This window comes from Meriones unguiculatus, chromosome 16 (genome assembly GCF_030254825.1).
Source record: "Meriones unguiculatus strain TT.TT164.6M chromosome 16, Bangor_MerUng_6.1, whole genome shotgun sequence".
Classification (NCBI taxonomy): domain Eukaryota; kingdom Metazoa; phylum Chordata; class Mammalia; order Rodentia; family Muridae; genus Meriones; species Meriones unguiculatus.
The window spans coordinates 46,022,491-46,046,497 of record NC_083363.1 but is presented as its reverse complement, the minus strand read 5'-3'; the positions used below and the strand labels follow the sequence as shown (position 1 = coordinate 46,046,497).

Sequence of the window (24,007 nt, the reverse complement as noted above, 5' to 3'; positions counted from 1 at the left end):
CCCAGCTGCTTGCCCTGCTTGTCCATGGATTTCTTGCTTCTAGTGGATTTCTGAGACCAGGCCTGGAATTTGAGCCTTGTTCTGGTTATTAGTCATGTCCCTAGGCTGAAGGGAATTGTTTCTGATTCTGTTCAAGGCCCTCCAACTGATGTTTTATTTACAATCAATAATCCATGAACATCTCTAGCTTTTGATGTCAGCCCCTGATGGGAGTTACCATATTAAGAATTCAAATATACCTTCTATATTGTTCTCTGTATGTCACGTGACAGCTCTGCTTCCCTGACATTCTGGATTTGATGTTTATTGCCTATTACCATCTTTGCATGCTCTGCTTTATCAACTTCCTATTCTCTCTCTCTCTCTCTCTCTCTCTCTCTCTCTCTCTCTCTTTTTAAAGTAACTCTTACATTCCAACTGGCATATCCAAAATTATTTTCTTGAATAATTTTGCTACCCACAAGATGAAATCGTGTTGTATTAGTTTCCTAAGACTACACAGAAGTAGCTCAAACAGGATTGTTTAAACAACAGAAATGTATTTTCTCATAGATTTGGAGGCTAGAAGTCCCAGATGTAGGTGCTGGTGAGGCCAGTTGCTTTTTGAAGCATGAAGGTAGAGTCCTTCAGGCTCATTTAACTCTTTCTTCCTGTGTCTTTACGTCATATTTCCTTCATGTGTATCTGTGTCTGCATTGTTTTTCTTAAAGACACTAGTCTCACATGATAGGAATCCTCTACAGTGTTCTCAGGTTATTTACTCTCCTCCTTAAGACCCTCTAGATACTGGCATTTCTATAAGTGTGTGCGAAGACTGACAGAAATCTGTGAGAGAACACTTGAGGGGAAGGTTAAAGTGAGGTGTTGTTTTGCCTCTGGGTATCAGTGGTTCCATTCAGTCTATACCCCGCAGGTCCAGTCTATTGGCTCTGGACCCACAATGAAGGAGAAGAGGAATATGGAGTAGTGCTGCCCAGTCTTCGGCAACCGAGGAAGAAAGACATAGAGAATGAGGGTGGATGAATATTTCTTCCTGCAAACATTCCATCCTAGCTGCTTGCCCATGGGATACTGTCACCCAAATTCAAGACGTGTCCTCTCCCTTAGTTAATTCCCTGCAGATACCCTCAGAGACACCCCTAGTTGTCTAAGTGCTAATTTCAGAGATGCATCTCAATCCAGTTGACAACATTTGACTGATACTCAAACGTATTTATTTAAACCATAACAGGTTGCCATTTGTCCCCAAAAGATTCGTGTCCATATCATAGCAGCAAGATTACTCTAGATTATCTCTAGGAGTTCCCATAGTCTCTGTTTTTAAACACTGATTGATGCTGACAATGTTGATGTAGTGTGTGTGTGTGTGTGTGTGTGTGTGTGTGTGTGTGTCTGACATGGCACACATGTGGAGGTCACAGGACAAGTTTGTGAAATCAGTTCTCTCTTTCATTTATGTGAGTTCCAGGCATTGAAGTCAGCTGACAAGTTTCTGTCATAAGTGTCTTTACTACCTGATCCATCTCACCAGCCTCAAGTCCCCCATATTTGTAACATTTCCTACATTGCTCAAACACTGAAATTCAAGGTCTCCTCTGATCTGAAAGGCAAATGCTTGTGTGGCTCTGTAAAGCCCAAGACAAGTCACATACGTGCAGTGCTCACTGGTGTGGAGTGGGTCTTTCCATTCAAAAAATTGGAGGAATCTCTTTGAGTCAGTGTTATAGTTTGGCTGTGGAATGTTTCCCCACAGGCTCATATAATTTCACACTTGGTCCCAGACAGTATAGCTCTTTCATGAGGTTATTGAACCTTTGGGAATGTGTACGCACGAAGAGAAGTAGATCAGTGAGGGTGGCCTTGAAGACTGTAGTTGCCTTAGCACTACCCTGAACTCTCTCTGTTTCTGGGTGACACCTTAGGAGACACTACTCTGTAAGATCTTCCTGCCACTGGTTGACCCGAGGCCACACCTGTGTGTTCCCCATCCTGACCAAACCTAGTGGACATAAAATTAAATTTAAGATAGAATTCTTTACTATGTCTCACACTTTGAGACGTTTTGGGTCAGGGTTGGCATGATCTATTACTCTAGACCTGAGGCAAGGGTGGAGATTGAGGAGGTGGAAATACACAGTAGAAAGTATTTCATGGAAGAGGTGATATGGCGGGGAGGGGGACTCAATTGATGGACAGATCAAAGGAGAGATCTGATAGTTTTTTCCTATTTTTCTTTCTTTATTCATATTAATTCAGTAGTGCGATTCACCATACTGGGTACATGTCAGTCCAAACAAGTTCAAAAGTAAGAGCAACAGTCACAGTGTCATGGTTAGTTTTTCTCATTAAGAAGTTTCATGTTTATTTAGTAATAATTGTGCCCGGTGAAAGGGAAAAAAAATAAAATAACTCAAGTTATGTTTGGGGAATAGAATAAAGAGTGTAAACATCCAGCTGTATTTAGAGCTTCAACCCAACACTTGGATGCCATTTTCTAACAGCCTAGCAGAAGTGGATTCGGCCTAGGGTGGCTCTGTGCTGCTTGAAATTTCACGAACAGGACTGAGGAAGAGAACGCGGCCTTGAAAATGCTCGAAACAGGAGGTTGGAAAGGAGGTTCAGTGCTTAACAGGGAAGACTGCTTTTGCAGATGACTCCAGTTCAGGTCCCAGCAGCCATGCGGAGTGCCTGACAGAAGCCAGTAAAAGCCTGGAACTCCAACTTCAGAAGAGCTGATGACTTCCGGCCTACAGGGGAATATCACATGCACAAACCTTCTCCTTCTCCTTGTCCTCTTCCTCCTCTCTCTCTCTCTTATGCACACACTTAAAAAATCTTTTAAAATAAAATTTTTGGAAAAGAAATTTTTAATTTATTCAACTTTGATGTAATAATTGGAAAATCTAGAGACTTATCCATTGCAGCTGGAGTTAGTCTTCTCACAACTTACTGCCCCAGTCCCCAGTCAGTGGAGGAAAAACTCAAATCTGAACTGTCAGTCCTTTATCTTCCCACCTCAGTCCAAGCCTGCCTATCTTGAGCCTCCCCTTTCCCGGCATTCTGCTCTTGCTGACTGATCAGCAGTCTTTCCCTGACTCTCACACTGATCATTGCCTTCTCCGTCTCACTTTCTTGACAACATTCTGCCTCTTAAAATGCCCTCTGATGCCAGGACTTAAATCCACTTCCTCCTCTTGAAATTTCTCTACCCGCTGGTTTTGTTTTAATGTTATTTGGGGGGATCTTGTGTGTGTGTGTGTGTGTGTGTGTGTGTGTTTGTGTTTGTGTTTCCAGAGGGAAACAAATCCTGAGCTTAAGTTTGTTACGTTTCTCTGCACATGTTCAGCTTTTCTGGTGCGACAGCTTAAAGTTGCTTACAGAGAAATGCAGTTTTCAGTGATGAATTCATTTTAACTTGTAGAGGTGTAAACTTGAATAAAAAGAAAGTATATACTAAAATAATACTGTGGACAATTGAGTGTGAAAGCCATCATTTTCCTATCTCTTAATTCTTGATGTATTCCTCCAGTTTATTGATTTGATACATATGGAAAAAGTACTGCAGTCAGTAAGTACCAGTATGTTGAATGACAGCAAATTAAATTCGAGGATGTTGCTCAGTGGTAGATCAGTTGCCTGGGTCACAGGAGGCGTTACTTTCTTGTTCCTGAACTGTGCTTCTTTATTTTATGACATGAACATCAAATCTTTTGAACTATAAGGAAGGAACTGTGATATTCTGCCATTAAATATTTACTTCATGAATATTCTAATGCAATAGAAAAATTAACTCTCCATAGGTAAATTTATAGCAGGCATTGTAGAATAGAATTGCTCTTAGAATTAAGAAGCATGTAAAGCAGTAATAGTGACATGACATCAAAAGTAACAGTAAAACACACAACTTGGTATGAATTGACCAGTAGCTGACTGGCAAGAAAGGAACACATAAGCTATGTGAAATAAACATTAGATACATTAGATTTAGGGACTGCAGAGAATTAGTTATCTGAAAAATTATGAATTACATTGGAGACTAAGGGCCTTTAGAAAGGTGTCCATTAAATTAAACATTGTACGACCATATTTCTCACTAAGTGGGGAGTTGAAATTATGATGGAAATTGCTCAGATTCAAGTAAACCTGATGTTTGGAACTTTCTTTAAGGCTCCTTTTTCCCTGTCAAGGACTGCTGTCTGATTTCCTGACCTCTTCTGGTACTTCTCCTTCCTAAATATTCATATATGGAAATCCAAAGCTAAGCTTTACAACATGGAGAGAGTATACAGTATTTGTCTCTCTGACCCTGTGTCACCTTATTTGAAATGACATTTACAGTCCTGTTATTAATACTGCTTACATCTCTCTTTTTCCACATTCATTTTTTTTCTTGGTAGAGTATGTCCTGTATTAATTCTTCTGGTGAAAAGCTAGGAATAGTAAAATGTCATTGATTAATTTTCATCTCTTAGGTAACGGTGTCTTGTGGTATGTAGCCTGTGCTTTTATTCTTCCACTGTTTCCTGTAATACATCGCAAAGATGCAAATGCAGCCCCGGAGGTGAATGTGGGCTTCTTCAAGCCCTGTTGAGTAGGGGAGCCTTGGTTACAGATTACTTCCCATTGCCTAGGCAAAGGCAACTTAGAGCTGTCTCCCTGTTTGAATTTTCTCCAGATTTTAACTCCCCATCCATCTTTCGTACACTCTTTTGAGTAACAAAATTTAAAAAGTAAATATGCTTTTTGCTTAGAGACTAATTACATATGTGTTTATGTATTTGAAAATTTCACTTACCATTTTTACGAAGAAAAAAATTAAAAGGTAGCTAAGGGAAGAATAAATAAAACACTAGTTTTTTTTTTTTTTAAATCATTTAGACATAACATAATCCTGAGAAAACAATGTCCTTTGTATGACTTACTTGGGAGCATCTTATTTTTCCTGTCGCTGTAATAAAATACTCTGATGAAAGCAACTCAAGGAAAAACACACTTTCATCTACTTATTTATTTACTTACATTTTTGTTGCAGTTTGAAGTTACAGCTCAATGTGCAGGAAAGTCATAGTGGCAGAATCTTGAAGCACTGAGTTCTAGTTCACAGAAGAAAAAAAAAAAAGCAGAGAGTGAATCTTCCTGCGCAGATAGGTTTCTTTTTATTCAGTCCAGGATTCCAGCACAGAAAATGATGCTGTTCAGTTAGAGTGGATCTTCCTGCCTAAATTAACCAATTACACAGTTCCTCACAGGCATGCCAGGACATCGATCACATCTGGATTGGTCAGTGCTAACCATTAAGTTGGACACATGTATTGGTTACTGTCTTTTGCTGTGGTAAAACACCAGACGAGGATAATCTTAATTGGTGTTTACCAGAGTGGTCAGAATCCATCACCATCAGAGCAATGAGCTTGGCAGCAGGTAGGCGGGCATGGCACTGGAGCTAGAGCTGAGAACTCACATCATGATCCACAAACAGGAAACGGAGAACACACTGAAGATTCAGTGAGTCTTTTGAAACCTTAAAGCCTAATCCCTGTGACACGTCTCCAACAAGGCCGTACCTCCCGCTTCTTCAAACAGTTCTACCATCTGGGATCCAGTATTCAAACACATGAATCTTTGAGGGCCATTCTCATTCAAACCTCCATATTCCACTCCTGGGCTCCATAGGCTTGAAATGCACTTAACCAACAACTTCAAAAGTCTTTTAGACTCAACACTATTTAAAAGTTCAAAGTTCAATATCTCTTCTAAGTCTCACAGCAATCTCTTAACTAATCACCTGTAAAATTAAAAAAAAAAACAAAGCACATACTTCTAACATACAATGACACAGAATATACAATATCATTTCAAATGGGATGAGTGGGGACATAACAAGGAAATACTGGGCTAAAGCAAGGCATAAGCAGGAAAATACCTGCAGATCCTTAGCTCCACCTCTGCTGCCAAAGGACTTAGCCGGCTCCATCCATCTGACTTTGTTGAATGCAGCATGTATCACTGTCTTGTTTGATTTGTGAGCTCTCAGCTGTTCCTGATGCTGTGCCTTTGCTCTACCATCACGGATGGAGGCCGTCTAATGTCTTGGAATCTCCAGCACAATACAGGCTTTTCTTTCACAGCTTCAAGCGATGGACTTTCAGGGCCTCTTGCCATCTCAGAGGTTTCATGCAAGGACTGCCTAGCCCCACATTGCCTGGCCTCAGTGGCTGTCCTTATTCATGGAGGAAGGTTCCACAGCCTTTTTCTTTTTTCTTTTTCTTGTATCCTTCGTGACCCTAGAGGCACAACTACATGAGCAACACTGCTAATTTTGTCTGACTGCTTGAGATGGAGGCTGGCCCCTTGGATGACATTTGCAGGAACAACTGCAGTAATTTCTTTTTTTATAGTTTTTAGGAGTAAAAACTTTTCTTCTCTCCTTTTCTTTCACAGGTTTAAAGGTGAGCAGGGAGGGAACTTTCCCTGAGGTCATCCTTCCTTTTATTCCAGTGTCAATACGGCTTCCCTTAATTTCCTTACCAACTTAATCACTTTAATTTACCTAGTGCCCTTTTTCTCTTCAAACTATACAACTTGTGTTTGCTTTTGCCCCACAGAGTCAATATTAAGACACATTAAAGTGTCCTCCACCAAAGAAAATAGCGCGCACTTTTTACTTCATTCTTGGGCAAATTCTTAGGACAAGGGCAGAAAGAATAAAGAACTAGGGATGGTCCCCATAAACCCGTATGTTTGAGTGCTTGTCCATAAGGAGTGGCACTATTCAGAGGGATGGCCTTCTTGGAGTAGGTGTGCCCTTGTTGGAGGCCTTGTTTCACTGTGAGGGTGGGCTTGGAGGTTTCCTATGCTCAGTTTATGCTTCTTTTCCAGTACCATGTCAGCCTGAATGCTGCCCTGCTTCCCACCATGATACTAATGGACTAAACCTTTAAAGTGTAAGGGAGCTGTGGCCGAGAGCCCCATACTTTGTTCTAAAAACTAAAAGCTCCTGTCCCATTCTTGTCCTCTATTTTCGTCACCTGCCCATATCTTTTTCCATAAGACTTCCTGCACCCTGCCTAAAGTTTGGCTGTGATTCTCAGCACCTGCTTCGATCCCCTGTTTGGTAGAGCCTTTGGAGGACCCTCTATAGTAGACTCCCATCCTGTTCCCTCTATTCGACCACTTCTGATGTCTATCCTGTTTGCCATTCTGAATGAGATTTAAGCATCCTACCTGGGGTCCTCCTTAGTGTTTAGCTTCTTTAGGTCTGTATATTTTATTATAGCCATACTATATTATACAGGTAATATCCATGTATACCATGACTGTCTTTAAGGGGAGCAAGGCCTGCCTCAATCATGAACTCAATTGCCTGCTCTTTGATCACTTGCCTCTGGCAATGTGGCCTTACTAGGCCACAGAGGAAGAGAATCCAGGCAATCCTGATGAGACTTGGTAAGCTATGGGAAGATGGCAGAGGAGGAGAACTCCCCCTTTCAGTAGACTAGAGGAAAGTGATGGGGGGAAGAAGGAGGGAAGGTGGGACTGGGAGGAGTTGAGGGAGGAGGCTTCAATCTGGATATATAATTAATAAATTATAAAAAAATAAATAAATAAAGCAGAAGCTGAGACTCATAGCCAAACTTTGGGTGGAGTGCAGGGAATCTTATGAAAGAAGAGGGAGATAAAAAGAGCTGGAGGGGACAAGAGCTCCAAAAGGAGACCAACAGAGCCATAAAAACTGAGCCCTGGGAACACTGAAGAGAATGATACCCCAACCAAGGACAACGCCTGGAGAGGACCTAAAACCTCAGCTCAGAGGTAGCCCATAGACTCAGTCTCCAACTGGGGTCCCTAGTAAGGGGATCAGGGACTTTCTCTGGCATGAACTCAGTAGCAGGCTCTCTGATCACCTCTCCCTGAGGGGTGTGCAGCCTTGCCAGTCCACAGAGGAAGGCACTGTAACCAGTCCTGATGAGACCTGATAGGCTAGGGTCAGAAAGAAGAGGAGGAAGACCTCCCCTATCAGTGGACTAGGGCAAGGGCATAGGGGGAGAAGAAGGGAGGAAATGAGGGAGAGGGCCACAGCCGGCATACAGATTGAATAAATTGTAATAAATTATAATTAAAAAAACTACAATAAAAAATGAATTGAAAAAAAAAACCCTGAAAGCTAAGAGCACACTGTAAATGCCTTGAGTCTTTAGAAACTTCAAAATCCATCCCAGTGACATACTTCCTCCATGACCACAAATCCTAATCCTACCCAAACAGTTCCACCAGCTAGGGACCAATTATGCAAATATATGAGCCTAGGGGAGCCATTCTCATTCAAACCACCACAGGAGATTTCCATTTTGGGAAATCATGGGTTGTGATTTACTATGTTTAACACTTAAAAGATTTTAATGGGCTTCAAATAAAGAAGAAAGCACATAGATTAAAAGAAAATGAGTTGGAAAGGAAAATACTGCATACAAATAATTAAGAGAGAACCCAAGTTTCTATGTAGAACATGCAACGGGAGAAAATAATCTTGATTTTCTTGTCCATTGTATGTGTTATTTTATAACTTGCTATTGGAATTCTGTCATCTTTTGCCCAACAAGTGTTGGTATTTTTTTTTAGGTTTTTCAACCTTTTTGTTTTCAAAGTGAAGAGATAGTGTCTGTCTGTGACAGTAAGAAAAAACTGACTAACTTAGCCAGGAAACACGGTACTGAAGGAAGCATCATTGATCCAGACAGCATTACTTACATTGTAGACCATCGAAGACAAATGAATGCATCACTTTAATGGCCTTCAGACTTACAAATAACGTTTACAGATGCCAATATAACAAAGAGAAAGAGCTAACCATTTGAATCTCTTTGTTGCTTGTAAGAATATGGTTGCCTGAGATTGTTAATAAATCAAAAGCAGTCAGAATTCCCTGCAGAAGTTTAATAGGGAAGGATAAAGATGATATCTAAAAAGGAGTTGCTGAGTTTGTGTCAATGAAAAATTTCTAAGTTCCAGAACTGTGATAGAAAACAATATTCAAAAAATTGTGGGATAAGGTTTAAAGACCTGCCTGTGAGTAAATCAATACCTGTAATAACTAGGAGCTCTTGTCTCAAAACCGCATAGGCCCAGAAGAATTTTGTCCTCAGAAAAGCCAGGGAATGGAAACTGTCGTTTCTTCCTAAGGCCAGGACATAAAATGCTTCTTCTGTACAGTGGAAGGAGGGAACATCTTAAAACTTCATAATCTTAAGATAAATGTATGCATAATCTGGTTTTTCACTAAACTCTGAGTGTAAGAAATCAAAATCTCTTTCTGTTTCCAAAGTGGATATTTCAGATTGGATTTGTTATTCAGGCATTGTCCTATAATCCTAAGCCAAAGTGTATGTAATCAGTTTGACTCTGGATGGGTATTGTCCTGCTCTGTCATACCTTTATGATCTAGCCCTAGGTGTGAAACACTTACAATACCCTGATGTCACAAAAGGTGAGGCAGTGTGCCCAGAGAGCATATTTTATGGCTTTGTCAATTGGGCTCCTGTTTATTTTGACATACTTTCTGTTTAAAAATTTTTATTTTCTCTCTCTCTCTCTCTCTCTCTCTCTCTCTCTCTCTCTCTCTCTCGTGTATGTGTGTGTGTGTGTGTGTGTGAGAGAGAGAGAGAGAGAGAGAGAGCATTAGATGTGAGTACATGCCATGTCTGTGGTGCAATGTGGAGGTCAGAGGACAACTTGACGGAGGGGGTCTTTTCTTTCACTTTTAAGTAGGTCTAGGGATTGAATTCAGGATGTCCTGCTTGTAGGGAAAGCACTTTTACCCACTGAGCTTTCTTGCTGCCTCCCACCAATCCCTGTGCTTTGATATGTTTTCTATCATTTATGGAGAAGTGTACTAATGGCTAAAGCATTTCCACTTGCCTCTGGAAATCCTTTAAATTATCTCATCCTCATGAAAATTCTAGATTTCAAATTGTGCCACTTTGCAAGAACGCCTATAGAAGACATGTTGTTGGTCACTCACAGGCACACATGGGACGAATCCCATGAAAAGTGGGTTGAACCTTAAACTGTCACCCCAGAAACATGCCTTGCCATTATCTGTATGACATTTAGACATACTTCCTCACCTGTCTTCCTTTATACCATAACCTAATATTGCTACAGTTTCATCTTAGAAGCTTTACAAATTTTGGCTTTGAACCTAACACAAATTGATGTAAATTGTATTGCCCAATACCTGAAGATATACTCTTCTTCTAACACATTGACAATACATACAACTGTGTGGTGATAGATATGTGGTGTCATTGTTGAAACTAGACTAAAAATCACAATCCTGCACACCGGTTTGAATTTTAGTGATGTGAGAAACTGTCCCTGGATAGCATCAATTACATTGTCATTTTTTACCTTTCCTGAAATTTTCCAGGCTGCACAGTCTGTAACCAGATTGCCTCTTGTGTTCAAAGTCCCCTGTGGGAGACATAAATCCTGATAAACATAATTTGAAGCGCTCTCTCTCAGAAAATTAAAAATATGAACACTGCTCTAGATACCAGGAAACTGAAATAAATACATTACTTTCCCAAGTCCTACAATTTTATTCATCCTGATGTCTTTACACCTAATCTTGCCTTCCCGCATGTTCTTTCTGGTCTACAAAACGTTATTTTGTACAATGACTTACTTGTTTAGACATAGATACTTTGAACTGCTTTTACTATATCCGTTAGTCTTTCTCAATTTTGGTAGATTTTTATTATTTATAATTTTCTTTTGTAGCTTAGACTCAGGGCAGCTGAGTCCCTGGTTTTCAACTTTTAAAAGTACTTGGAGACAGTTGGAAGTTATCCGACTTGGTGCACATTGCTTTGACCTTACTGTTCTCACGACTTAGACAACCAGTATTGTATTGATAATTAAATATAGTATTGATAATTAAAATGCACTGGAAGGGATCTGTGATCTAGAAATCAGATTTTTTTTTTTTGACGAGTACAATGAGTAGCAATGCAGAGATCAAAGAACTAAGATGTGCTGAATATGTCAACTTAGCAGTGACTTTGATTATAATAGGCCGTATATACACGGTATGGCTTGTCAAATCTGAACTAAAATTTGATTTGAAAGAAAAACTTCAATTAATTACTTGTGACTTTAATTCTTGTTATAAGGCTGGAAAGGTGGCTCGATGATTAGGGACACTTGCTGTTCTTTCAGAGCATCACAGTTCAGATCCCAGCACCCACATTGGGTCACTCACAAACATAACTCTAGCTGCAAGTGATCCATTGCCCTCTTTAGGCATCTACAGGTACATGTGCACATAGGCTCACATTCTCACACACACACACACACACACACACTCAAATAAATAAATAAAATCTCTAAAAGAAAAGAGTTGTGATATATCTTTCATACCTGTTTCCTACATTAAATTAAACTCTTGTGCTACAGTTTCCTCTGAGATTGGAATCTTCCATCCTGCAGTGAAACTCTTTAAACAGGCAGGTAAACAACTCAGCATGGCTTCAGAAGTCCCCAAAGCTGACCAGTTTTATAGGTTCCTCTCTGTCAGAATAAGCTATAAATGGGGGAGCTGAACTGCAAAGATGACTCTAAAGAGAAATCAAGACCCTGAGAGCAGACCTGGAAAGGGCATTCTCCAACTTGTTGAGCTGCCTCCAGGTTCTGGGCTTTTGTGAGCTATCACCCAGGCTGGAATGGGCTTCGTGAGTCATTTCTGCCCCCATAAGTAAACCATCATGCATGTTCCTGTAAGCGGCCCCAATAAATCTCAGTGTTTCACCAAGTTGGATGTTGGTGGTATTCATGCTTTGGGTCGTTGTGTGTTGTGTGTTGTCCTCTCTGGGAAGAATTCTGTTACAGAGGTCCTCATCTCATATGCTTCTCAGACTTGTTAGGAAATTCATGAATAGTCTTTAGGAACAATGAAACACATTCAACTACAAGAAAGTTGCAGCTTTGTTAGCTTTTATAATACCGTTGTAATAAAATTCAAAAATAATAAACATCAGCATGAAAGATCCTGAACATAATATCCAACTATTTGTTTCGGCGAAATAAATCATTTTTTACAAGGTAGAAAATATTTTTGTTTAAATAACATCGAGTATGCGTATCATCTATCCAGATGTTCATATTTTCATCTTGGAAACATTGTACTATTGACACATATAGCATCAAAATATCCTAAGACATATATTTTCGAAGATTCCCCTGATAATCAAATAAAACAAAAGGAACCTATTTTATGTAATACATAAATTTATATAATAAATACAATATAATATATATAGTATATAAAAATACTATATATAAAACAAGTGGCAGATACAAGTACAACCTAATTTCATTCATTTCTTCAGGATGTAATTCAGAAGTTTCTCTTTATCATTTTAATATAAAACCACAAGAGATGCTCCCACTTACTGAATTTTAATAGTACTGAGTGAAAGCTGACGATTAATGCTTCCAGAAATCATCACGTGGGCTAAAGGCCATTTCATTGTCATAAAAATCCTTTATTTAGCCCTCTCTACAAATAAGCTCACAGCAGGAGAAAGGACACTAGTTAAAGTAATTTGGGAGATAAGTAAACATAAGGAATGGCTAGGAGCATAGTGTCATCTGGCACAGAACTGAGAGCTTATTTCCTGAATCCCGCGGATCTGCTTAAAACCCAGCAGAGATGCCAATATGCTTCTCCTCGGTAAATGCTACCAGTCTTCTTACCACCAGGCCCATGGAGGCTTGCGCATGGCATTGTATCCAAGCAGTCGTTTGGGTAGCGGCACGGTGCCTGCAGTGAGCTGAGTCAGTCATGCAGGGAGACTGTTCCACGTTCACACCAAGGCTTTCCTTCAGTTTCCATTTTCTGTTGCTCCTCTTGTTCAGTGGTAGAGGCATGGTGACGGAGGAGGCAGTGTACATTCTTCTCCGATAAGGTCTAGGTCAGCAGAGAGTGGCCATTCTTGGGCTGGATTTCTTTGCTATGATGTGTGCGTCTGGGATACCCGTCTCCTCGGAAGGGTGGGAAGAACTGAGGTCTGTTGGTTCTCGGGTGGGAACAAGTGAGACCCAACGGCCATGTGCTGGTAAGTCTGGGGAATGAGAATTCTGCCTCGTTTTCTTTCTGGCTGCATTCAAAACTATATTAAATACTCCCATTGTAACCATTTCCTTGTGTCTACATGGTCATGTATTTTGTTCAAGGTACAGAGTAATTTTCTTGCATTTTCTAAGTAGAGTAACTTTTTTAGTTGTCAACTTTTATCTTCCATCTGTGTCTGTTGAAATGAAATCATGGGGTTTATAGCATAGCCTGAAGGTTGTAAGAGGAAAACTTGTTTATGATTTCTGTTTATGTGTACTAGTAAAGAAAAGAAAGAGTTCAAGATTAGGAAGTTAGTGTTCTGTGAAAACAAGCAAAAAATTAAATAAATAAATTGCTTAATTGTGCATGGGTTTTGTTTTTCAGTCATTGTGTTCATGCTTCATGATCTCAGATGAATGCAGAGGCTCTGGCAAGTTGGAGTCTCCATTTATGGAAATCAGTTCAACAACAGGAATTGTCACTTTTTCCAAATAATGACTACTGGGTTTTAGTGAAAAAGCACAAAGTTTAACAAGCAGAGCCCTTCATATAGACTACAGTGCCACTGAATTAAATAATCTGACTGTAGCATGCTCAGAATTGCAGATTAAGCTGGCTTTGCGTGTTCTCTTTCCAAGGAACTCAGTATGCTGGGCTTTGGCTAGCTGTAACATCACAGGTGAGGGTTAGGCTACATGTCCTGCCAACCGGAGGAATTCATGTCACTTAAAGTGAGAAGAGATCTGTCAAAAAGGACTGGGATATAAAAAAAAATCATTCTATAAATTTCTAAATTTATAGAAATGTAACAGGAATTGGTTTTTTTCTACCTGCATGTTGTGAGTCTTCACTGAAAGGCATTTGTCTGTCTGCACGAGCTGTCTTGGCATGTAGCTGCCAAAAATGACTGAAAGGCTATTTTATGAATAGGTCATGGTTTTATTTTTATTTAGGCATGGTTTTATTTTTCTGTTAGAAACAATTTGTTGCCACTTAATAAACTTCCCAGAGTAAAGGCAATTTAGAGAACTCAAATAAGTTAAACAAAAATAACATAAATATATGAGATAGGATGAGGAGTAAATATCAGATAAATAGCATTGAAACTCAGTTGTCATTTAAAATTAGCACATCCTAGTTGGTGCATAGGGTTGGAGAAAATGGGAACATGTAAGTATGTCAAAGACAATCCTTTGAGCTTTGGCACCGAATCAGAGTGAGGCTTTAAATGTTGTTTAACTTCCTGACTTGGATAACGAAATCCATGGAAAAAAACTCATGATGATGTTTTTGACTACAGAAGATTAATAAATTGCTGAAAGGTTTGGCTGTTCAGCACTCCCCCTACCTGAAGCTGCCCCTCAGGTCTGTCTGTAGACAGAGCCTTTGTTGGTCTCCCCTTGGACAATTGCACAGCAAAAGAAAGTTAAGTTTTGCAAGCACAGACTCCCAGCTGCTCTAATTGCTATAAAAACAACCTTCACGGGTGCCAGCATTGGGAAAGCAGAAGTTTAAGGTTATAGACCTCAGCAAAGCAGCCCAGTTCCTGATTCCAAGAAGCCACTTGCATGTGAGAAAACAAAATAAAACGACAACAAAAAAGACCGATAAAAAAAACCCTGGTTTATGCCCAGTTTGAAGAAAATATCGAAACCTTCTGCAGTACAGTGAGATTACAGATCAGATCAAGACACATTCAGATTCTAGAGCACTAAGTTTAAATCATGTGATCTTGGGCAAATTAGTAGGCTTTGCTAAGTCTCACTTGTTGTGTGCAATATAATTTTATCATATCCCTATAGAAATAAACGAATTACATGAAATTCAGGGTGGAGGAAATAAATAAATAAATAAAGACAGCACTGTCTTTATTTGTCTTTATTTATTTATTTGTTTGGCCTGGAAAAGCCCTTCAATAACATGTGTTCCTTTAACTTTTGACTAATGTCAGTTAAAAGTACACCTGGAAGTTTGAAAAGAAGAAAAGGAAAATATTCCTAAATATCCTATGCGGGGCTAAAAGTATGTTCTTTAAGAGTGGGTTATGTGTGAAGTCAGCAGTTTGTCAGAGGCTGTTATTTTTAAGTTGTTGTCATGACTATGAGACAAAAAGTTAAGTGCTGTTTTGTTGTTGTTGTTGTTGTTTTTCCCTCCTTACAGGATTTCTTAGGCAAGTTCATGTGACTTAGGTGAACACAGCATATTGATTTTAAATTAATGAGGAGTGGTGCTAGTTCTCCCTGTGTTACGATTTAGCCCTTTATGTTATGAAACAAAGTAGAAGTGACCTTTCTGCTCCTCTCCAAATATTCTGGAGTGGACTTAGAGGAACATGTCCTCTGCTGCTATTCTGGTGACTGAACATTTTACCACAATTGAACGTAACTGGGGATTTTTTTTTTTTTAATTTCCTGTCTTTTGCTAATGCTGCTATTGTTGCTTATGGCAAGATACGATATGGATGGCGTAAATGTAGGTGAATTCCTGGTAAAATGATGATTTTTGCCTTCATGACATTTCTGTCACACTGTGAATTCTGTGACCACAGGCACCCCTCTTTTAATATCACAAACGTAAGCCATTCTCGCTGGTTCCCTGTATGAGGGTTGTCCTTTTGTCCTCTGGAGAGGTGCCATTAGCCGTGGGGTGATCGCACAGGAGAGTCTGAACAAGCAGTTTCCTCCTTTCCCGACAGTCTCTCCTGGCTGGTTCTGTGTCCCAGTGCAGTTGTTGTCACTGGGTGCCGTTCCTCACTTAGGAAAGCTGCAGAGGAAACGATCTCTTCCATGGGGCTTGGCAGGGCCGTTTCTAGGGGTTGATAATGGGATCCAATTATTTCAGGTGAGTTTGGGGTTGGGGGGCACCTCTAAAGTTGGCAAAGGTCTGTTCTACTTTGTCACTGGAGATCACAGACATCACAGTTGAAGTGTCCCTGAGAGAAGAACCAGAGGAGATCAAGAGCATCTATCAGAGTCTTTCTCCCTTGCTAGCTTTCAGAGACTACAGAGTTGTCTCTGGCTGCAGGGGAATAGCAGCATCCATGTACTGCTTTAGGAAATGGTTAATAGTGGACCAAGAGGGCTTTGCTGTCTGCTTCCATGAGAGTCCCTTCAGTAGAGCTCAGGATTAAAGCGGTAATCAATGAGAATCTGAGCACTGCAGGGACCTGATCTGATGACAGCAGCACTTACGGCCTTGTTCAGTGTCACCATTGTGTAATGTTGGGCACTGCAGGCTTTGGGGGTGGGGGAAGGAGGGATTCATTGAGAACTGAGGGACCGTGGGAAATTTCATTTGGATTTTGCATGTTGGTAGATTGCTTAGATTTTAAATTTGGGCTTCTGCCGTTCCTAGCTGGAATTTAATGATTTGGTGTCAGTAGCACTTACTTAACCATTCCAATGCTGCTGTTCGGCTTGCTGTGTTTCTGCTTCTTCATACGTTGCATTCAAGAGCAGGTAATTGAAACTATAATATTAATCATAAGATGAATATAAAGCTAATGGGATTCGTTGTTGAATTATTCAAAAGGGTAAGATATTAAGATGCACCATTTTGATTCTACCAGAGTAAGGAATATTTTGCTTTGAAAATGGAAACTACATAAATATATAATTTTAAAATGTAGATGATTAGCTGGTTGCATTATGCGACAACACTGTTTTCAAATTTTGAATGTATATCTGAAGCATACATCGCATTGTATGTATTTCAGTATTATAGTTAACTAACAACTTACTGTATAGTGTATAGTTAACTTAGGGACCATGCCTTTACCTTTCCTTATTACTAGAAGATATTTTGTTTTCATTGTTTACTGAGTTGGTATAAAAGGCTTCAGTACTTACTCTTAGAAAATAGGAAGACTACAAGCTGCATACAGATTGTTCTTTTCCAAAGTGTAGACAAGGGCGGCTGAGGTCTGGCTTCTTCTGATCTATAGTCTGGATTGTAGTTCGGTTCTGTAGACATGCCTGCATTTTTGTGTGGGTTAGGCTGTGAGCTAAGAAGAATAACGTTCATATAAGGGGGAACAGAGCACAGACATGAAATGGAAAGGAACAGCATCATCTTTGGGGGTCAGAGATTTGAGTGTGTGACCTTGGGCACCAACGAAAATCTACCTCATCTCCCCCTGATCTCTCTTCTACACACTTCTCTTGCTGTTGTTAGTGGGGAAGGCAAAGCAATTTTAAGGTGCTCAAGGTTGTCACATGCTGGTTTCTGTGTAGAAACAATACTGCTTTCCAACATTTAAAGAGATGTGGTTTCCTTGGCAACACCCACTTCATCCCTTGATTTGTAGCATTGTGAGATTTTGTAGATTTTGTAATGGCTGAGAACAGCTTTTTAAAAATTAAGCTGGTAAATGTCTTGGCTCCACTGTAACTACCTTTCCAAATAGGGATTGAATATTTGTGGTGTCCTGACAAAACTTTCTATTAGAGTTCACAGCTGGGGAGGAAGGCATCACATGGTTTGCTGCAATGCTTTGAGGGCTGAGTGCAGCCAGGCGCAGGGGCCCTCAGAGCACCTGACTGGGCGAAGAGCTGCCTGCTGGCTTTCTTTCCCCTCTCAGGTTCAGCGGATCTCTTATTAGGGATGCTGCTATCTCTTCACAGAGAATGGTTTTGAAGAAGTTTAGTTTCTGCTAGGGGCAAGCTCAAAATCCAGAGAATCCCAAGCAGGTGGGAAAGTAATAGCCACACTCCCACTCTGCTAACAAGTTTAAACTAATCAAATACACTCTTGGATTAATGTAAGAGTTTATTGTAAATTGAACTACAAACTCATAGGTTGGCTTATAATTGCTTGTCGACAAAGGTCACACATTTTGTGTTTGTGGCCATATGCCTGTCATGTTACCCATAGACCTTTATCCATATGAGACCAAGCCTGAGGCAGGGATTATTCATGGCTTTCTGTATATGCATGGCAGAAAGGAAAGAAAAAAAGCGGTGATGTTGAATCTGTCAAGCTCTGTGGAAAATGAATGATTTACAGTCTCTACTCGTAAACTCAGGAAGCCTGTAACTTTATTACTAAAGTGACTCTTTATCTTTAGGAGTTATAAGTTCCAGGGTCGTTCAACTTCCTGTTTTATGCGGTCCTGTTATTAAGTAGCTAGTGGGATCTTTGAGAAGAAAGAGGTATTCTCATTTTGAAGTAGAGCCTCTGAGTTCCGGGGAGAATCCTGTTAGAGGAGCACAATGGAAGTCATTCGGAAAGAGAGAATTCAATGCGGTGAACAAAAGTGCATAACCTCCCCTGTACTTCAGCACATACATTGATACTCTGAGCAAGCGAAACAAATGTATGTTGCTCTCAGCTTTCCAAGGCCAAGAATAATGGCAGAAACATGGCAACTCACAAAAAGTAGAGAAGTCAGTGAAAGAATTTTGGTTATTTTAAGATACAATTATTTGAGGATGTCTTTGAATACTGTTGTTTATCTATTATTTTAAGGCTAGTCATTGTATTTGGGTTTTGTAGATAGCCTGCTTCAAGTATACTGCCTTCTGTGTTTAAGGGCGTTGTCACAACCATAAGGTCAGTTGTTCGAAATAATATAATCACAATTCTGAATGCCTAATTTTGAGGTAATTATTTTAGAGACTGTATTTCATACATTCCATTTTTAAGGACTTGTGGTATGAATTCTTACTAAGGTGAGCCTTAAACTTTGAATATATTTCAAAGCCCAAATCAGAAAACTATTTGATTAGCAAATAGTTGAATTCTAACAAATGTCTTCCGTCATATCTACCGTACATTTTAGAGTCATTAATAGTTGAAAAAGGGGCCAGCTGGATATATCAGTGGGTAATGGTACCCGGCTCCGTGCCTGACAACCTGAGTTTAATTCCCAGGGCCCACATGACGGAAGGAGGAACAGACTGCATATAAATTGTTCTCTTACCTCCACAACTCTCCCTATGGTATGTACGCCCTCCCATGCATAAATAATTTGAAAATAGTTATATTCAGGACTATTATTTTTGGTAGCTTACATTGAAAATATAAAGGGCTTAGCAATTGTCTTATCCGTTTTTCTGTGTAGTATGTATTTTTGAAATTGTTGAAGTGCCTAATTGTGGAAGAGAGACCAAGGTCTCTGTTTACAGCATCCTTCTTGCCTTAGCTGACTTCTACAAATGTGGCTTATTCGAGTGTAGACAGTTGCAAGTGCTTTCTTTGGTGAATTGCCTTCCTGTCTGTACATATCTCCAAGATCCTTTTCTTTGAGTACACTTTCTTGGTTTCCTAAGTGTCTATCTTAAGTGGGAATCTTATTAAAAGCATAATCCTCAGAACCTGCAGTAAATGATCATTTTATGGCGTAAGAAGAAAGCACCAAGTCAGGAGAGCGATGCCTCCATCTAAGTCACTCATTCATTTAGCACCTCTCAACGTTTGCTTTTAATTTGGAGACTCTCAGAAGTAAAACACCTTTGAACATAACATTTTAACTACAGTTTTAAAGAAGGCATGGCTTCCTTAAATGTGCTCATGGACAATGGGTAAAAGACTAAAGCCACTCAGATTACAATCCTTATCTTAAAGTAGTGAAAACACAGCGCTGCTGTCCATTGGTGAGAAACATGCATGCCCTGTATGTGGAGATAAACCATTTCTCATTCCTGTAGAAAATGAGCCTAAAACTGCCTTCAAATTGTCCTTGCTTTGAAAATACATTTAATATCTGTTATATTTCAGTTGTGATAGCATTTTATTTCGATACATTACATTTATCAAGGTAAATTTATTCCAAGGCTTCCGTCTCCAAGACTTGAGTGAGTGGTGATTACATGCATGTAAGCTTCAAGCAAAGAAATTACGAAGGACTGAAAATTCAAGACTAGCGGGGTGATTTTCGAACAGACCTCAATTTCTTTAGAATGACACATGTCATCGGTACTTGAAGGCTCACTTGGTGAGGGCCTCCTTCTGTCCAGAATGGCATTGAAGACTAGATTTATTTTGACAATAAGCTTCCTTGGCATTGTGCTATAATTCCTGTAGTTCAAAGCCCACTTTTACTTAAAGAGTAGACATTTAGTCTTAGCAATCTCTCTTTTGTTGTTGTTTGTCTATTCCTTTTGTTGGTTGCTTTTGTTGTTGTTGTAGTTATGTCTTGTCTTGTGTTGGATTTTGCTGTGACCAGAAGTATCCACGGAGAGTGTGAAAGTCATAAATAAGGGCAGCACAGAGGAAGAGGCCCCTGAGCAGCTCTTTAATCTGGAAGAGTATTGATGAAAACAAATGGTTTCTAATAAGGAAAACAATTGGTCTTGGTAATATTTTTTGCTTGAAATGGCCTTTTCTGACCTTTTAACACAGTCTTTGAATGTTCTTGACAATTGTCTTGATTAGCTTAACAAAGCTGAGCTACAATGGCTGTGTTTCTTATGCTTTGGATGTGCATGTATGTGTGGGTATTTGACCTCAAATGTAGTGCTCTAATAGTTACATCAAGCAAAGATTGCTGGAGGACCAAAAGTGTGTGTGTGTGTGTGTGTGTGTGTATGACATTTTGTCATTGTAGCATTAATATGTCACTTTGAAAAGCCAATAGATAACTTTATGTTCTTGGTTGAAATTATAACAACTAGCAAGAGGATGCCATTTGTTGATTTTATTCTCTTTAACAGTAAATACTGGAAACTATTCAGGCTAGCACAATATCTAGTTCTTCTGAAACTTAATGTTTAGACATTAAAATAAATTGGAACGATTATCGCAATTTAAATTCTTCAGAAATACATCTCAAAGCTGAATAACAACCATTGCATACTAAAAAACTAAACGGTACTTATATTCCCAGCAGCTGGAATAAAAGCAAGACTCAGTTTATGGTGCCATTGTATGGCTTTTAGTTTGAAACTGAGATCAGCCTTTAATTTTCTATAAAGGAAAAGTAAATGTTGGGGTGGACATTGAAGGTGTGGCTTGGGGCAGAAGCCTTGCTTCACATGTGTCAGGTACTGTTCTGAGCCAGGGTTACAAACAACGTAAGGCAAGTTCTAGTTATGTCTTCAAATATGAATGTGAATTACTTTTTTATCACAGGGGTTATTAAAATCTCTTCATCATAATAGTTTAGTGTTTCTTGTGGCTTCTGTGTTTCTAGGGCTCAGTTTTGCTGTCAGTTATTACAGCTAAACTTAAGGAAATCAGGTAGAGTTTATAAGGTTAGTAAATGTGTTAGATCAAACATGATACACATATTTTATTAGAAAAATGAGTTAAACATGCCATCCTTATAAATACCCAGTGTATCTCCCTTGATAAAGTTTTTTTTAATGGATATAAGGGTTTTTTTATTAATCACACTTTCTTCACTTTGTATCCCCCCATAAACCCCTCCCAATCTCACCTTCTCTCCTGATCCCACCTTCCCTCCCCCTTCTCCACGCATGCCCCTCCCCAAGTCCACTGATAGGGGAGGTCTTCCTCTCCTTCCTCCTGATCCTAGTCTATCAGGTCTCATCAGGAGTGGCTGCATTGTCTTCCTCTGTGGCCTGGTAAGGCTGCTTCCCCATTTTATCAGAAAAGAACAACAAATGAATACTGTTCCTATCACTGCATTAACACTCAGCTCAGTGTTTCAAGGTGTAATTTTAATTTTCACATTTAATGTCACTGGATATATTAGATGGCATTGCTGACACTGCAATTTCAGACCTTTGATACCTTCCTCCTGGATTTTCAGCTACGATGAGATTGTTTATTTGCTTTGCTTTTGCTTAAGAGGCATTAAGCTTGATTAAGAACCTTTAAAGGGTATTTTGACTGCTGATAATGTAGGACATTATGTATAGGCCACTTAACCCCATGTCCCCCATTTTTTTGCACTTTGTTCACAAAATGTCAGGAAATAGAAGACCCAGTAGGAGAAAAATAACATGTGTATGCCATTTGTTTAATACGTCTTGAATCTAATTCATTATATGATGAGCAATGGCTATTATATTTCTGGTTAGTGATCTGTTGACGAGGAATGATTAAATTTTAGGATTTTAAAATATAAGTTACAAATGCTGTCATCATTGAGAGCTGGCGTTTGTAAGTTAGTAACTATTTTACCAAATAGCTTATAGTTATTGTTACTATTTGTTTCTTTTCATTAAAATCTTTCCCATTAGAATTGTAGATTTTTCTACACACACATAAGAAATTGTGCCTATTTCCTTCCACGTTGTGCTCTTTTTAGTTGTTATCTGATGGATGTCGTTCTAACATCAGGACATTACCCTTCTATCCAGCTGTGTCTGTAGCCATTTGTTGAGACCGCATCGCTCACGTCTGAGTGTATAAAGTGGTGCATAATGTCAGTTTTGAAGTTAGGTAGGCTAGTAAGCAATTTAGTTCTTTGGCTTTTCGTCTGTTTGCTTAAGTTTCTTTATCCCTTTCTCATGAACTTTCATTGTTGGGATCACACATTTCTGTGCCCTCTCATTTTCTCTTGTTTAAGGGTCATCGTCAAGGATCTTATTGGATTAAATAGCAAAGAAACCTTCATCTTTGACTGAAATGTTAGTAGTGAGAGCCTAGTGGACTTTTCAAGGAATAAAGTCTAGGGATTTAGAATTTGTGATGTTTTTATTCCAGATAGGATGCCTTCCTTCACCCCATTTCCCCAACAGATGCAGAAAACTTGTTTATGGGCTTCTGCTTTTTAAACTATAGGTAAACTACTGTTTGTTCACTCCAGTTGTTTCCCTTTGCATTAAAGACAGTCTGAGATCCGTAGATTGAAGAAGAAAAACTATTTTATGAAAATAATATTACAATAAATATGTTAAAGTGCTTGTGTATACTCAGAGGAACAAATTTAAATTCCCACTTTGAAACTTAACACTTGGCTAGAATATAAAAAAAAAAAATCCCTAGAAGATGAATTTAAAATGTATAAAATCCTCCCTTGGGAAAAGAAAGGTAGAACACTAGACTAAAAACTTAATCATGTTAGCTTCCAGAAAATGTACTATGGGCTGTAGAACACACAACCTTCACAGTAAACACCAAGAAGCATTTATTCAAGTACACATATGTTTTTCCTGATTCTGATACCAGGGAGCTGTGACTTCCACACATTTTATAAAGCCAGGGGCAACAGCACATTATAAGAGCCATATCATCACCAGGATCCAGGTAAATTGCCTCGTGTGGTAATGGCAAAGGACATAAAAAGTAGAAAGGCATTAGAGCATTATGTTAATTCCGATATGTAGTCAACTAATGGAGTTTGGTTAATTGAGAGACACTATGTAAAGTCTAATTGCTATCTGATGTTCTTGATTTATGTTATTAATATATATGTTCTTCATCTATATGTTATTATTAAATTAAGTTGAACATTTCAAGAATATTATGCTGCAGTACACTAAATAATAGAGTTTCTGGGTACTTTCTGCAACTCATTGTAGCTTCATGGTGTAAACTTGTGATCTCAGCAGAGGATTTAGAGATTGGGTTGCCAATGTTCTTGAATGAAAGGCCATCCTCCTTCTAGGAGAGCAACTAGGGGAAACAGAGGAACTTATCTTGAGCATTTTAAGTATGATTCAGTGACATTTTCTGGTTTCTTTCTTTCTTTTTTTTTTTTTTAATTTTCATTACTGATTTTTTTGGGGGACGGAGTCTTACAGCCCAGTCTGACCTGGAACTCACAGCAATCCTCCTGCCTTAGCTTACTTAATACCACATCACAGGTGTGAGAAGACATGCTTGGCCCAGTCTTTTAATGTTTTTGTTACAAAAACTGAATCTCAAATGAAGTGCTAATCCTTTGGCTAGCCTTAAGTCGTGTGGTTTTATAAGGCACATATGCTTTCAGTGTGCATGCGTGTATTTGTGTCCGTTACTTCTTCATCTCTATTTCTTTTGTGG

The 24,007-nt window shown here is 39.2% G+C and overlaps 1 protein-coding gene across 44 annotated transcripts in view; it reads left to right on the top strand.

The window, feature by feature from the left end:
- The window catches only part of Rims1 (regulating synaptic membrane exocytosis 1), a 479,343-nt gene that overhangs the window by 279,386 nt on the left and 175,950 nt on the right, over positions 1–24,007 (top strand). For 3 of the 44 annotated variants that reach the window (XM_060369790.1, XM_060369781.1, XM_060369765.1), the window contains exon 1: positions 12,913–13,115. The exons of 26 other annotated variants lie outside the window; for them this stretch is intronic. In XM_060369790.1, the coding sequence (XP_060225773.1) occupies positions 13,013–13,115 (103 nt within the window). In that variant the 5' untranslated portion in view covers positions 12,913–13,012. Of the gene's footprint in view, positions 1–12,908; positions 13,116–15,812; positions 15,956–16,421; positions 16,573–24,007 lie in introns of those variants that run through there. 15 more of the 44 variants (XM_060369767.1, XM_060369769.1, XM_060369785.1 and 12 more) reach the window with 11 other exon arrangements.